The 17,174-nt window shown below is 32.8% G+C and overlaps 1 protein-coding gene across 1 annotated transcript in view; it reads left to right on the top strand.

The window, feature by feature from the left end:
• LOC129232628 (ATP-binding cassette sub-family A member 2-like) overlaps positions 1 to 17,174 on the top strand; it is a 209,429-nt gene that overhangs the window by 55,150 nt on the left and 137,105 nt on the right. Inside the window, exons 9-15 of the mRNA XM_054866761.1 lie at positions 123 to 185; positions 5,459 to 5,620; positions 6,576 to 6,699; positions 7,803 to 7,924; positions 8,772 to 8,900; positions 13,101 to 13,362; positions 16,511 to 16,683. Of these exons, the coding sequence (XP_054722736.1) occupies positions 123 to 185; positions 5,459 to 5,620; positions 6,576 to 6,699; positions 7,803 to 7,924; positions 8,772 to 8,900; positions 13,101 to 13,362; positions 16,511 to 16,683 (1,035 nt within the window). The remainder of the gene's footprint in view (positions 1 to 122; positions 186 to 5,458; positions 5,621 to 6,575; positions 6,700 to 7,802; positions 7,925 to 8,771; positions 8,901 to 13,100; positions 13,363 to 16,510; positions 16,684 to 17,174) is intronic.

The raw sequence follows: 17,174 nt of genomic DNA, 5'->3' as shown, positions 1-17,174 counted from the left end.
TGAGATTCTTCATGCTGTTTATTTTAAGTGAAGAAATTAAACCTTCACATTTAAAATAGAATAAGTTTGTTTTTTTTTTATTAATGAAACTACATTTTTTCTAATAAAACTTATATTTCTAGTTACACTTGGATGACTGGAATATTACTTTAGCTCATCAAAGATTACAAAAATTAGCAGATGATGTAAGTGTTTCAATATTTTCGAAATATACCCCCTCCACAAATTATTTTATGATAGTCCTTAATTTTTGCTAAAATTGTGTATTTAATTATCAGAAAATTAAAGAAGAAAGTTATCTAGTAGCTGATTAGGTAATGTAGATGAATGTGGGCTAAAGTGAAATAACAGGGGCAAAATGAAATAGTGAAATATTTTCCTTGCTTTTAGCGATACCTATCTAACAATATTTTAACTATGTAGTGACACATGTTGTCGATTGCAGTCAGGGTTGCCAGACGTCCCGGATTTCAAGGGACAGTCCCGTATTTTGAATAATTGTCCCGCGTCCCGGGGCCCAAAGCAGAATACTGCTAAATTTGCGACGTACGTCGCAGAACAGGTGCCTGAGCTGCAGAACAATTCTGTTCAAGTGTGAGAGGAAAACTGACAAATTTTCCGCAGAAATGCTGCAAATTTCAGTGAAATTTCTGCAGAAAATCTGCAGAAACTGCGGTGCAGAAAATCTGCAGAAACTGCAGCTGCAGAAAATCTGCAGAAACAGCGGTGCAGAAAATCTGCAGAAACTGCGGTGCAGAAAATCTGCAAAAACTGCAATGCCAAAAATCTGCAGAAACTACAGCGCAGAAAATCTGTAGAAACAGCAGATTTTCTACAAATATCTTCCAACTCAAGATAGACTCTTGCAGAAATTATGCAGATTTCTTATAAAACTAGAAGAAAATCTAAAATTCTCGCAAATTACGATAATTTGGCGGGAAGCTCGCCATGTTGAATTCAATAAGTACTTTGTAGGACTTTCTCAATCGATCTTCATCCACTGCAATTTCCTCCACGTACGTATGTTTTGGAAACATGCCAACATTGAAACACGTCAATCGCCGGAAATTGCGTGTTTTGTTTGAGATTTCAATCCCTTTGCATCCAGAAAATATTTCAATTATTTAGAAAGTTTTGAAGTGTTTTATTATATGCAACCCAAACTCGACTCATTTTATTTATTATTTCAGTAATTTCTTTATTTAGTAACATTATTTTAATTGTTCCTTCATGCCACGTAAAATTAACCAAAAAAAAAAATGTGGTTTACTACCTAGGTTCGGATTTTTATAAAATTTTGTATCTTTGCTCTTTCTGTGCATTTTAGAAAGCATATTAACTATTTTCGGAGAATCTCAATCGAGTCAGGTTTGACACCTTTTTAAAGTTTTTTTTTTTATTTTTTTTATTTTATAGTTTTCATGATCAACTAATTTTCCAAATTCAGTCCTTTTTAGTTAGTCATTTGGTTGAAAGCTGTGATGTTTCCGGAAATATCCGATTTCCACAGAAATAAAAAAGCAACAGTCCAGTTTTAAAAAAAAAGAAAAAAACCTCCCACGTGAAACGATTTTGATTTTTGACACCCAATTTGTGGGAAATGTCACGTTTTTTCGCGTACAATTCTTGAAGTACTGGCAGAACAATTTTGGTCAAATGATTTTACGTTGCAGAACATCGTAAAGTATTCTGCTTTGGGGGTCCCGGGGAACTTCCATACGGAATTCTAGCCCGTATTCTAGCTGATAACAATGTTTTACAGAGCGATACATTATTTTAAGGGGAAAAAATAAAGTAAAACAAAAAATGTGAAATAATGAGCTATAAGAAAATTATGTGGCAGCAAACGCAAAAATCATCTTCCTTTTGATTTGGTTTATATGTTTTTGTTTTGGCGGTAGACTATGAGGAACCAACTGGTTGCTTCTTCTTTGCTCATTTCAATATATCTCTGCGCATGCGTCGTCAATCGCAATGAAAACGATGTCTATACTTTGATAGGCGACATTTTGTGAGGTTTAGAGGGAGAGGGGGAGAGAGAGAGAGAGAGAGAAAAGCTTTCAGCGTCAAAAAATTCATTTTATTTACGAATTTTTTTTAAAGAAAATGGTTTGGTTAAATTTATTAAAACCTTTTGCGCAATATTATGTATCGTTTTAAGAATATTCTATAAATTTTTGATCAAAAAATATCCACAGACTAGTCGGTGACAGGGCTTTTCCCAGAGCACCTTTGGAGAAAGATGATTTTCAGTGTTTAATGTATGTCAGCTGACATTTATCTGAAATCAAATTCTATTTCAATTTAGTGAAAGTATTAATTAATCCTCCCTCCTACGTTCTCAGATCTTCTTTTGTTTGACTTTAAAATTTTTGGCGGCCATTTGAAATTGAAAGAGCTATTTTTCACGAAAAATTCCGCTATTTTGTTAATAAAAAAAGCATTAAAAAAAAAAAAAACTCGAAGTAGGGAGGAGATTTCTTTTTTTTGCAGAATGTGTATATAAAATTGTTCGGTCAATTGGTTTTAAAATGGGAGTGAACACTGACTTTGAAAAAGTGGTTTTGAGAAAAAGGTGTTTAAAGTTTTAGAAGCTAAAAGGCATCAATTCTAGCTCCATAGAAGACAGTCCCTCTAGCAGCTTCGATTTCCTGAGCCTTTTCTTCTTTCATTACTTATTTATATCATATTTAACTAACCCCAAGCAAGCAGCACTGACATTCTGAGCGTCATCCGCAGCTGTCAGAACAGCTGCATTCTTCGGTAGCTGCGGGAGCTACAGTTTGAAGGAGCGGAGACTGAATACTTGATAACTTTGAGAATTTTCTCGAAACGACTTGAAATTTGGGAACATATTTTTGAAATGCTTAATTACAAGACGAAATAAAAAAGGAAAATCACTTTTTTAATAGTGCAACCCTCCCCCCCCTCAATGCTTTGTTGCGATTGAATTTTTCAGATTTATCATGACTAGACGCCTCAAAAATCCCCCCCCCCCCCGTTTTTACTCCTACAAGCCTGTCCCGTATTTACTGTTTTTATGTCTGGCAACCCTGATTGCAGTCAAGAATAAATTATTTCTGAAAATCAAAGAATATAATAATACAAGCAATTTTCAAAATTGATACTCATACTATAATATTTTATTGTTGTAAGTCAAAGATTATTTTTGTTATTAATATTAACTCAGATTTATTAATATAAAATGCAGTTATTTGCTTAATATTAAGCTCATTTGTATTTTAAATGCTTTGTACAGTTAGTCAAGTGTATGCGAGGCAAAGAAAAAGTTATTTCTTTTACTTATTCAATATTTTATCAAATCACTTACGTATTGGTTTAAGAATAATTTTGTTTGCATTCCTTCATTTAATAGTTTTCTTATTTATCCAGTCATTCGCATAGTTTCTTATTCATTCATTACTTTATTATCTGCTTTCTTTTTCTCATTAATTTATTTATTTATTTATTCATTTATTGTTTCTGTTCCATTTCATTTATTTGTTCATTCTTTTATTTACTCGTTTGTTTGATCAAAAATATCTTTAATAATTAAATAGAAAATATTTCATTTATAAAAATATTTTATTTTCCACTTTACGCTACATGAAAAGAAAAGAGGGAAAAATTTCCACATTTTTTATGAAGGTACAAATTTACTGCCAAAAATAAAAAATGTTTCAATGTAAATTTTATTGTGAAATACAATTCTTTCTTTTTGTATTGTAATTTTCAGAACAAATTTGCAACTTGTTCATTTATAAAACAGTAAGTTATCCTAACTATTTCACTTTACCCCACATTCTCCTACCGTGTATAAAAAAAATAGTTTAAATCATGTTAAATTATAGGTAACTTTAATAATGAAAATAATTTCATAAAATAATTGACTCTTATCAAATTCAATTCAATTTTCTATCGTAATATATAAAAATCTTCTGTGCCGACATTTGTCACCATAAGGCTTTTAAACGGCTGGACCAATTTTGATCAAATTTTTTGTGTGTAATTAAGGGTTGGCAAGCATGGTTTTGAAGTGCGATGGATCGAATCGGAAACGCTTTTGCTAATTTATTAATTAATTTAAACATTGGATAGTTATCTCTCCCACATGATTAATATTTATTTTAACCTATTGTTGAGCCAGAATTGAAACAGATATTTAATCAGTTGCCAAAGGACAATAAAAAAGCCAGCTCTATTTTGTAGTTTGCAACTCCAGCGCTCGAATACGCTACCTTGCGATGATTTACCAAACTGCCGAAAAAACTAAAACCTTGCCACATTGCGTTCCATGTCTGTCTGTTGACGTAAACATAGGCAGTTTGTTATGAGTATTTATTAACACATTGGATGTGTCTTGGATTGCTTTCAGCAACAGAAAGTGTTTTGTCCCTTAATGATATTCTCGAGCTCCTCAAAATAATGTTAGTTTTCATTATTTCCTTCTAAAAAGTGAATTGACTGTAGTAAATGGCACGAACTCCTAAACACAAGAAAATTCTGGATTAACAAACTTCGCATTTGCAAGTCTATTCGAACCTTTTTTTTTTTTTTTTTTTTGGAAGAGGATAACTTTGTGCCAGGTAAATTTTTTTATTGTTTTGTGTGAATTTGTAAAAATATGTTTTTTTTTTAAATCTTAAGCTCAAAAGGATAGTATGCAAAATATTTTCTTGAATACAGTGACTCCCAAAAGTATTCCTACACCTACGACTTTCAATGAAATAGGCCCTTATCCATTGGTTAGAATTAATATTTCGGAATAGTTTATTTATTATAAGATCTATGGTCTATTTTTAACAAAAGTACATGAAATTTTTTAATAAAACATAAAAAAATAATTTTTAAAAAATCAAAAACCAAAAATTGCCGGTAATTTTATCTCACAAAAGTCTTTGTACACTTTGAAAAAATGTGAAAAAATTAGTAAATAATCTAACTTTTTACAAAGTTATTAGTTAGTAGAACATCATGCAGTATCAACAACAGCTTTTAAACGTCTGGGAATAGATTTCATTGTTTTTTCTTTCTTTTTTTGTGCAATTTCTGAGTAAGTGTTCAGCCGCACTTCGAGTTTTATTGTTTCTAGTACCAGAATAAATTTTTATTTTTCCAAAATTGCATATCGAAAACAAGGTTTGAAACATTATTCCCAATCTATTTGGAGTTTCTGTTCGAGAATCGTTCAAAATTCTTTTGATTATCAAATTAATATTGATGAAATTTCTAACTAATATTCTGATTTTACTTTCACTTGTACTATGTATGTTATTATATTGTTTAGTATATTTTTTTTGAAATCCAGCCGGTTTTTCTAGTTTTAGCCACTTTTTCCAGTTTTTGCAACTGTTCCGGGAAAAATACCATTTTGCCGTCAAAACGGCTCTATTTATCACGAGATGATTTCAAATTTCTTTTGTAATTAATTAACTCGTAAATTGTCTCTCCTGTTTAGTTAGTGAAGTTCAATGAGTTTGAGATAGCTTTGAAGCAGTTGAGCGATTTGGCTTCTTCACTGCCCCAGGATGCCTGCCTCACTCCAAACGACACTCTCTCCCTCAACGATTCGTCTTCGTACATCACCGACGGGGATTCCTGGAATGAACATCCGAAAAAAGTAAGGTGTCATAGTCTCTTGTTTATTTTGGAATATAATCAGACCCCGAAGAGTTTATTTTCCTACTTTTTGAAGCTCACTCCTTTTTTTCTACTTTTTCCTCCCCCCCTATTTTTTCTTTTTTTAGCATAGCACTTCTAATTGTGCATTGATTCTTATATTTCCTATGCCTCACCAAAAATTCTCTGCATGTTTCTGTTTCGAATTTAAACAATCGTTTGGTGCAACATAGTCTATTAAGGCTCTTATGCAAAAATAATAATAATAATAATAATAATGAAACCAAACCAGCCAAACTACTTTCTCCATTTATGTATTTATATTTAAACTACAATGGCTGTAAAAAAAGTATCTGATCTTATTTTTTATTTTGTGTGAAAACCTGACCGACATTAATCAAACATACTTGCATGAGCCCACTTTAAACCTTTTCGGGCATGCTAAAGACCTGCTTGCAGCTCATGAAAAAATAAATAATATGCAGAAACCAGGTTAATAAATAGTAAAATATATTTGTATATTTAAGTTTAAAGTTGAATAGACAAATACATTTCCATTTTTCTTAACCTAGTTTCTGCCTGTTATTAAGGTTATAAAAGATAAATATATGTTCTCCTGCTAATAAAATTTATCTCAAATTTGACTGCTTTCCCTTGACCTGTGTGTGTGTAATCATATATGTTTATTTGTATATTATCTTAAATATTATTTGTATATTATGATAGTAACTTTATCTTTCCTTCTGGAAATGAAATTTACGTTGAAATTTGATTCCTCTTGACGTGTGTAATAATATCTTTTCCTAATTTTTTCTACTTTTTAAAGTTATTTTTTTCTACTTTTTTTGATTTTTGATTCTTTATTTCCTACTTCCCCCCCCCCAAAAAAAAACCTCTTTGGGGTCTGTATAATAAACAACATGAAGTTTGAATTTAATTTGAAATCCCTCTTCCAGGCCGTTCGCTCAAATCCACAGTATGGCCTTTTGAGAATATGGCTCGGGATGCAGAAGACTATCTGCGGCAAAGAGGGAGATTTTCCGACCAGTCTACCTAAAGATGGGGATGAAATCGATTTTGGTAAACTATGCAACAAATTTTTACTTTTGAAGAAAAGTATTCTTAGTGTCATTTTTTATTGACAACAAGTGGTACCCGCACGGCTTTGCCCGTACTTGAAAATTAAAAGGTCATTTGGTTTGCCTCTATATTTACAAATAATGGATGACGAATTTCTCGCCACTTTGCTATGTTCATTTGCTTACCGATGTTAGGATTCCACGTTATGATGATTTCATAATTTACTCTTCCACGTTGTGATAATTTACTCGGGAATATGTTCTTAAAATTGGAATAGAAAAAGAACAAATTCGAATTTTCGAAAACTCGCCTCGAGGTGCACACTCCCATGTGACAAACTAACTTTGTGCCAAATTTCATGAAAATCGGCTGAACCGTCTAGGCGTTATGCTCGTCACAGAGATCCAGATAGACTTTCAGCTTTATTATTAGTAAAGGAAACAAGCATATTTTAATACATCATATCTATGTCAATTATTTGAATTTGAATCAGTTATCAAAACTATTTTCAGAATCACATTTATTTACTAATTACAGTTTTTAATTTTGGCAACAAATATGGTTTAATCGGGTCCCGATTAAAGAATTTACTGTATGTACAATTTTAATGTATGCAATTACGTTATGCGCTGGATAATGAAAGTCGGTTAAAAAAGTGCTCACCTGCTAATATCCCCATGCATATGATCTGAAGTTTTTTTTCCCGTGGGGCAAGTATTCCGTTATTGTCCTAAATTGATATGCGTATATGACCTGTAGTAGAACCAATGACGAAGCCTAAATATATCTAATAACATATATTTTAATGAACGATTAAAATACTATTAACTACACTAGACTAATTGTTTGACACATATACAGACACATAGCACATTAAAAATAGAAGATTGAAATGATTAGTGGAATCGAGTTCCAAAACTAAAGTTCTATTCTTTCGGAATCAAGTTCCGAACTGCTGAGCTTTCTCCCTCGTCCACGAGAGGGCGCTTCCACAGTTCACAAGGGGAGGTTGCTTTCGCAACAACAATTACACATATTGAAAAATATTTTGTGTTAGATGTTGTGCAGATGCTCTGATTTTAAACATCTTTTATTTTTTGTAGACAAATTGGGGATGTCAAAATATCAACAGGAGCAGATTGGAATATTAGTTCACGTTCTTTACAGCAATCCTCGTGTTTTGTACGCCCCGAATAACACTGCCGCCGATGAAATCATTACAAAGGTGAGTTTTTACTGTAAAACAATCTACATGTGTAATTACTCAATCAGGGGCCAATCCAGGATATTTTTCTCGCTACCTATTTTTGTGAAAGTATTGCATCGTTCTATTTTTGTGAAAGTTTTTTTTTTTTTATCAGCATTGCTTTTGTGAACCTTTAGAGGCATCCTAATTTTTGTAAAAGAGAAGTAGAACAAGTGAAATTTTAGTTTGAAAAGTGTAAATATCATCTAGTATTATTTTTAACAGGTTTTGTTTTTTGGGGAGGGGGGGAGCTAAAAACCTAATAAGTACCAAACATACCATCGTAATTTCAGCTTAATGGGCTATGTACTGTGTACAATATTGGAAATTATGAGAAAAACGGTTCCCCAAAACATGTTAAAAGATTGCGATAATATTGCATAAATACACTTTGGCGAGAAACAGCTAAAAATTAGTTTAAATACCACAAAAAGGTTGCTATTTAAGCGATTGTTCATATAAACCTGCTTAGAATTTTATGTTATAAGTAAATTTTGCTTTAAACAGAGAAACAAATTTTATATTTTAAAATGCGAATTTTTGTGAAATTTTCAATGTTTTTGTGAGGCTACCTGATTTTATTACTTGATTTTTGTGACAGTACCTATTTCAAAACAAGATTTTTGTGAAGGTACCGAAAAACAGTAGCAAAATCAGCTTATATTGGGCCCTGTCAATTATAGAAAACTAATGCATGTATTAGAAGATCAGGTGTTGAACCCAGAAATATCCGACTCTATGTTTGAAAAAGAAAATGCATATGTTCTTTATTTAATTTTTTGAAAAGAATTTTAAAATGTGATATTACATAATTTGATCTCAACAGGCAAATGAGACCTTTGAATTACTGGATACTGTTACACAATATGCTCAAAAAATGCTCAACATATCAGAAGAAATTAGGATATTTTTGGCAGAAAATAGTACTGATCACTCTTTAGCTGTTTTGAAACAGGTCAGTTTCTGTTTGTAATTTATTCATTTTTATTATGCACAAGCATTTGCTCATTCATTAAAGTCTAAATTAAAAAATTAATTAATAATTATAATTACAGTAATGGTTATAGTAATAATAAGCAATTCAGCAATGAAGTTATTTTTTTCTTTAATCTTTCTGTACCATTCTACATATTATTATATCCCATATTAAATTTAGCAAATGTTTGCTAAAAATCCATATAAATAAAACAGAATATATATGTGTGTATGTACAAGGGCGCCCATATGGGGGAAAGTGGGAGCTCAAGCCCCCCCCCCCCCCCCACCTAGAAATGAGAACTTCCTTGCTTTTAGTGCTTTTTTATTTGCAAAATATGAAAATTTCTTTTCCAGTCCCTAATGAATAAGTTATTAAAAATGTTGAATTTTAATCTTATATCTTTAAAAGAGCAATTCTTGTGGGTATGTATATATTTCTTATCTCGGAAACAGCTCTAAGGATTTCGGTGAAATTTTGGATTTAATTGTAGTTTAGCATTCTAAGCTCATCTACATCAGTGTTTTTTCTGTAAAAACGCGATTTTTTACAAAAAACAGTTTTTTAATATAAAGTCTAATTAAGTTAAGCATTGAAGTAAACTGTGAATTGACGCATCAGGCAGACGATTTCCAACCATAACAATGAAAATATGTCTCTTCTCGCTTTAAAATTTTAAACTTGCTTAGGGTTGCCGGGCTTGGCTGATATTAGCCACTTTGGCTCATTTCAATCACTCCTGACTAAAAACAAATTCAAAAGCACTATGTAAGTCGATGTAAGGCTTTTTTTTTTTAAGCAAAACTATTGCTTGACCGTCCTATTTTATTTTATTTATTTATTTTCTTTTTACACTTCAAATAGTTTAACATGTTTTTTAAATCACGCATCTAAATTTTATTTCGAAGAAGTGTATGTCTTGAGACTGTTTATGTTTTGTTAAGACAGTTGTTATCATTTGTTGGAATGGTTTGTGGATCATCAGTTTTGATGCATATCATGCTCCATGTAGCATTTTCTGGCGTAAAGTGACCAACTACACTAAAAGTACTTATTCAAAAAGAAAATCTAGATTGCGATAAAATCGTAAAACGCATCATAGTATAAAAGAAAGTATTCAGTTAAAAACCGATTTCACCATAGCAAAACTGGCTCCAAAGTCAAAATATTTTAATTACCGACAAGAAAATTGTATATCGGAAACAAATGTAACAGATAGTTTAAAACAAAATGTTGATTTAATTACATTCAAAATCTTCTTTGTTTGATAATTAAGTGCTACAAGAAGGTCGAGTGCTTAATATTTTGTTAACGTGAAGCTTTTCAAGTATATTTGGAAAAGTATTGAACCTTAAAAAAACACGAGTTGACAAAAAAATAATTCTTTTAAAGCCGAGCGAGGCTCGGTCGTCTAGGTATATCTCTAATATGTACTAAAATTGGTTTCCATGGGTAAAGTATTCTGCTAAACCATGAGGAAAATTTTTGAGCCCTCCCCCCTTAAACTTTTGCACATGGACGCCGTTGTGTATGTATGTTTCCTATACAAATCTACAGTTTATGTCTGATCTCAACCAAATTTGACTGGGAGGCACCCAAGAAGGAATGTAGAGGGGATTTTTAAACACCAGAAAAGTAACAAACCATTCCAAATTTTAATTTTAGGACCCGAAAATGGCATTAAATGGCTCTTTCTTTCCGAAATATTTATCCAGTCTGTTCAATTTTAGTCTCATTTGAAAGCCCATGAAAAAACCCTTTCAGAAAGTTTTTTCCCCTCTGGAAATGAAACTACCAAGCCCCTGAAATCGCAAACAGAAAAGTTATGAGTATTTTTAAGTAAGGGAAAATCAACCTTCAATTAGAAATTTATCGTTTGTCACGAGCTCAGTTTTAATTAGCGTGAATAAAATCATTGAGAAGAAAGACCTGTTGCCAATTTTATCTTAACTGTGAACAAATAAAATTCTTGCTTTTGTTTAGAGGCTTTTCCTGTAATCGGGTGGATTTGAAAATTTTCCTTTTTTGTTATTTTTCCATGATTTGTTGTGAAATTTTGCAGATATTTTTGTTTTGTTGAACATGCATCACTTGACATAACTTTTTATTTTCGAGGTAGACCGTGCAAAGTAAGGTGACTCAGCTAGTCTAGAATAAAATTGCTGCAAATATGAACTCCTTCAAAAATATTTAGGGAATTTCAACCTCAGTCTTAAGTTATCTTGTGTATATGTTCTTGAAAATATTTCCAGTGTTCTATTTTACATGAATTTCCTCTTTCCCTTTTTGGCAATCACATGCAAGTAATATTTGCACATAATTAAGGAAATCTGTTTAAAATCAGCAATTATTTTCAATATAAATTAGCAGATGTATACATTTTTGATTTGCTTATTTTATTTTTTCCCAATTATTGTATTTCATTTACTTATTTTATTATTACTAATTCATTTATTAATTTTATAATTAATTACTATTTTTTTAATTTATTTTATTATTACTATATAATTTCTTCATTTATTTTATTGTTATAATTTTATTTATTTTGTCTCTGTCTCAACTTATATTGTTAATATAATGCAAGTGCCTTATTTTAAGAAATAACATAAAAAGACTTGTCCTCAGTGGTAAAAATATTTACAGACATTGACACATAGTTGAATATTTTTTAATTGACTTGTTTATTGTGTAACTAAAAATTCCCAAACTTCTTGTTTCCACGCTGATGACTTTGCCAATATTCGAAAAATTGAAAATTGAGATATTAATGATAGAAAGTCGGAAGATTTTTTAAAAATAAAAGTTTATTTCCTATTAAACAGTCAACGCTCTTTAGAACAACCTCCCATTACTGTGACCCTTCCATTATAACAACCGATGGATGACGTCCCGATAACTATTCCATAGATGTAATTTTATTTTCACATCCGTCAGGACGTCCGCACAGAACTATTCATTCCAATATAACGACCAAAATAAAGTTTCGACTTTTATGTAATTCTTAAGACTATCAATTTGTAAATCAATATTTATCAATTTTATGTTTTTAAGGTAAAATATTTCGATTGAAAGTAGTTAAGTGGTAGTTATTTGATGGTAAAAGATTTAAGAATTGATCAGAATTGCCCACAAATGATAGACGATATAAAGTGGTTTTTTTTAAGGAAAAAAGAGAAAAACATCTACACCATCTTAATAAGAGGAGAAATAATGTCTTTGAAAAAAAATCTGAAAGGCAACTATGATCTCTAGTTTAAAATAGTCTCAATTACTTTTAGTGTACTTTTTAGTGAAATGTAGTCATCTTAATGTAAGATGGATTGAAACGTGGTGTTTTTGAAGAAATTGAAACAGCGTGATTATTTATCTTTTGTTTGTTTCTTAGTTCTCTTCTTAAATGGAAGCAAAACTTGTAAAATTTATTCCAACACCATTGAATATGCCCAAGCAACAATCTAGTACAGTATCTAGTCCTTTTACTTTACAACCACCTCTCATTATAGGGGCCGATTTTGTTTGGATTAAATCGAACGTAGTCATTAAATCGAACGTAGACTAGTATTTAATTCTGTTTTGGACACTGATTGTGATACGTTTCTTTGACTGCTGTTTTCTGTGTTAAAGTAGTCTCCTGGGTTCAAGAAACATGAGTCAACTAAATATATGACATACACTGCCAGCTCAGTCAATTCCAGCCGAGGACTGCAGTTTCGTGCTTATTAGCACTCATCAGCCCGCATAGGACTAACTGAACTGGAGGTGGAAAACCTCTCAAGGAAGCCAAGAGTGCCAAACAAACTGGTAGCTAATATAGAATTAGCACTGACCAGACGAGTGACCGAAACAATGGTTCGGTTCAACTCGAATATTGAAGGCAAGGCAGGTATATTCAATAAGTTACCACCCTACAGCCAGGGCTAAGGCAGAAATACATGAAATACACCGCCAGCTCAGTCAATTCCAGTCGAGGACTGCAGTTTCGTGCTTATTAGCACTCATCAGCCCGGCAAAGGACTAACTGAGCTGGAGGTGGAAAACCTCTCAAGGAAGCCAAGAGTGCCAAACAAACTAGTAGCTAATATAGAATGTAACTTACTGAACAACTAAATATATGTATGTATTGATTTAAGCATAAAACAAAACTATAAACAAGTCCTGTTATGACTATTTTTCTTCCAGATTCATCAAAATTTTCAAAAGTACCCTTTATTCCTGCAACTGTTTCACAGCCTTGCCCTGGAAGAGTTTGCTGCAAATACTGTCATCATCGATAAGGACGTGTTCTTGCAGCAACTGGATTCTATCGACAATGCTGCGTGCAGCTGGATTTCCCTGATGTCCGGTCTGAGCCTAAACATGTTCCAGGGCTTCCGGAATGAAGACGACTTGCTCGGTTATTTTAAAAATGAAGCCTATTTCGACAATGTCACAGTGTTAGCCAGTGAGTTATTTATTGATTTTATTATTTTGATTTGTTTTATCTCGCTGCCGTCAAGTTCGAGACCAGGGGCCGGCAAGTAATTTTTGTTGTGGTCCGGGCAGTTTTGAAATTTTTTATTTAGATCGAGAAAGAACTTGAATATTCTTCACTAAACCTTAAAAACATGAAACAGTCTAGCAATTGCTTCAAAAAAAAAAAAATGGAAAAAGTAATAAAAGTTTCAAGAAAAGATATTATTGCCAGCATAAGTTTTTTTCTGTATAATTCATTTGTGAAATTTTGCCTTTATCGAAACATTTTTGGCAGTCACACTTTTAACCTTCTCTGGACTGGACCCGAGTCCTATCGGTTTTTACAGTACTGAGTGCATCGCAATTCTCCCCAGGGTTTGGAAGACTTTATTAAAAGAAATCATATTATAAATACAACATCAAAGTTTTTCTTTACTGAAGAAAGAAACAAAATGTTTTGTTTGACAAATGTTTAATATGTGCATCTCCCATAATGTGGCTGAAATCAAGTCTGAAGTCTATGGTAGCAAATGCGATTGTAATCTCTTTTGTTGAAATCTTAAGCATGTAACACATGGGGTGCAAGCGTACAATTATTGAAACAACCGTAGTGAAACATTACATGGCATTCGGGGGTGGGGGGGACCCTTAATTACGTGGAGTTGGGGGGGGGGGGTGCAACTTTTTGATGGAAAATGAAAGACCATTTAGTGTGGCTAGTTACTGAGAGTGAAACAAGAATCAAGTCTTTACACTTAATGGGGTCTGCCGTATTACGAATGGTGGTTCACATATCGAACATTTGGGAAATGAAACTTGTAGGGTTTCTTTCTCCAATAAAGTTTGCATCCTTACTGTATTGATCATACAGTCTGCCACTGATTAGATGGAAAGGCAAACTTCCGGTTTAGAAGCGGAAGTGGACGCATCTATTAGTTTTCAGAGACGCCAGCTTTTGCTGATGTATGTTAGCCTCTGAATTAAGCAGAGTCACATTCAAATAAGTGGCACACGTGCAGTGTTGCCAGATGGTCAAATCCAGATTTCCCCAATTCCCTTCCAATTTTCCCCCAAAAAGCGATGTTTTCTACCAAAATTCCCCAAATTAAAAAATTATTTTTTCACTAATATTTTTAGAAAATGAATCGACTTCCTCTAATATTTTTGTCTCTTTGAAAAAATTTTTTCCCCCCTAATAGCCAAATTTTCTTATAAAATTCTCCACCTTTTTTTTTCTTCCCATTTTCGCTTTTTTTTTTTTTTTTGTCTTCTTTATCTTTCTTTATCTGTACTAATAATAAAGCTGAAAGTCTCTCTGTCTGGATATCTCTCTGTTGCATGTAGCTGCTGCTGTTTGTAGCATGGGGGTGTGCACCTTTAAGCGATGTTTCGAAAATTCGATTTTGTTCTTTTTCTATTCCAATTTTAAGAACATTTTCCCGAGCAAAATTATCATAAGATGGACGAGTAAATTACCAAGCTATCATAACGTGGAACCATACCGTGGGCAAGCCAATTGGCGAGAAATTCATCATGCATTATTTGTAAATATACAGGGGAATCAAAAAACCTTTTAATTTTCTACTACGGGCAAAGCCATGCGGGTGCCACAAGTCATAAATACAAGGGCCTGACCGAAAGATAAGAAATAGCCAAATGTTTTTTTTTTTTCTACTTGTATGCTACTCTGCTTCTGCATGTACATTTAAACTATGATTTTTGTACATATTTATCCAAAAACATTCTTCATCACACTTATTTTTACCTGTTTCACGTATCAACAAGTTACTCACGCAGAACTATTAATGTGAATTCCGTAGCATTATATCCCACATAATGCGAAATGCGAACTCCATAAAGTTGAGCAAAGCTAAACCAACGCTGTTTGATACAAACAATGTAACTACCACTTCTTGACGCGAATCTAAATACGAAAAAAATTCTTTTTTCCTTGAGGTTTTTTTTTCCCCTGGTTTTCCCCAAGAAAAAAAATTTTCCCCAACGAATTCCCCTCAAAACCCTTTTCCCCCAAAGTTCCCCAGAAAGCACCAGATTTCCCCAAAATGGGGAAATTTCCCCCAATCTGGTAACACTGCACACGTGCATCAAATTTTTACTTTTGTCCCTCATTCAGATAGACTCGTCTTAACTGGATGTTTGCCAGTTCCATATGAGGCAGTGAGAAGCAAAGGGACCTAAGTGGCAAAAATAAAAATTTGGAGATAACCAGTACACATGGTAGGTGAACCTCTCCTCTGTCTTGGGCGTAAGAGATGGTACTAGTAGCCCTGGTACTGTTTCACCGCTGATTATATTAAATTTGGCAATCTGCCAAGTAAAGACTAATCCATCTGAATGAATCTAGCAGGGGAGAAGGGAAAATAACGATGGGATTTTGATGCACGCATTTTACAATGTCACAAGTGCCTTATTCATTTATTGCATTCTTTAAAATAAAATAAGGGAAAACAAAAATAGTTACCATGGAAACAGCAGAAAGAAAATAAAATATTTTCATTTCGTTCAGGAACGCAAAAGCAAAATGGTAAGCTCAAAACTTTGTTGTGAATAAATAAATCAATTAATTTTTGCCGTGAGAATATAGATTGAATATACTTCAGATTAAAAAAATGTTGCTGCGAGCAAATGTTCATTTTTACAAAACTAAGACTAAATAATAAAGGCAAAAGTGCACATCTGTAACAAACCACCTAACACCCCTATAAACTAATAGATACGTCCATTTCCGCCTATAAACCGGATATTAGCCTTTCCATGTAATCGATGGTCAGACACTAGTTGCTGCTATACAGCATGATTTAGAAAAAAAATTCAATGAAAGCCTGCCTAGGATCTGATCTTTAAACACATTTTACTCAGAACTTGAAAATGTCCACTTACATCCCTTTGCTTCTCACCGCCTCATATGATCTGTTGTTAGACTGTATGTTTCTTTCAATAAGCCTTTCATACTTGGGAGGGAATTGTAACACACCCTCTATTACATTTTCAGGGCCATCACTGCCGACTATTTTAAAGAGCTGGTGACTATGATGACTACTTAACTTAAGACAAAAATGACTATTTTATATTTTTTAAAAAATGCTACTATTTCAGCCAAGAAATTTTTTTTGTAGGTGTCATTTTCAATATGACGGAAGATGGTTCCATGCCGAATCACATGACGTACAAAATCCGGCAGAATGCCTCCTTCACCACCACCACCAATCTGGTTCGCAGCAGGTTCTGGTTTCCTGGCCCGAGGAATTGGGGATACGGCTACTATCAATTTGGTTTCGTGTGGATACAGGTATGAAATGGAGGTTCAATCAAACCCTCAGCGATTGTTCGCCATTCTATTCGTTTATGATGGCATGATTGTCTCCTGGTTATGGACTGAAATTCCAGTTCTTGTTTTTGAATAATCACGAATTGCTTATTAACCTCACTTGACCATAATTGATGTTTGTTTGATTTCTCAGTTTCCTATGGCAACAAGAATAAGTCTAGCTTATTGTTTTTAATATTTGTTTACAGAGACTAATTTTTGTTGTTATGGTTACAAATTGTCTGCTGTTTGCTTATTTTTTTTTTTCATTAGTAGTTCAGTGGACCATAGAAAACTATGATCCATCGCTATCAAAAAATATTTCAAATGATTTGCACTTTTTTTTTCATTTACTGTAATTTGTGATTATGTTGACTGTGATTGTGTTTTTGAGGTATTATTATTATAATTTTGCACTCGTGTCATCTTAAAACTGATTATTATTATTTAGATTTTGCCTTGTTAAACTTTTC

The sequence above is a fragment of the Uloborus diversus genome, unplaced genomic scaffold (genome assembly GCF_026930045.1).
Source record: "Uloborus diversus isolate 005 unplaced genomic scaffold, Udiv.v.3.1 scaffold_13, whole genome shotgun sequence".
Classification (NCBI taxonomy): Eukaryota; Metazoa; Arthropoda; class Arachnida; order Araneae; family Uloboridae; genus Uloborus; species Uloborus diversus.
Note: the sequence above shows the minus strand (reverse complement) of the source record. Positions and strands in the feature narration are given on the sequence as shown.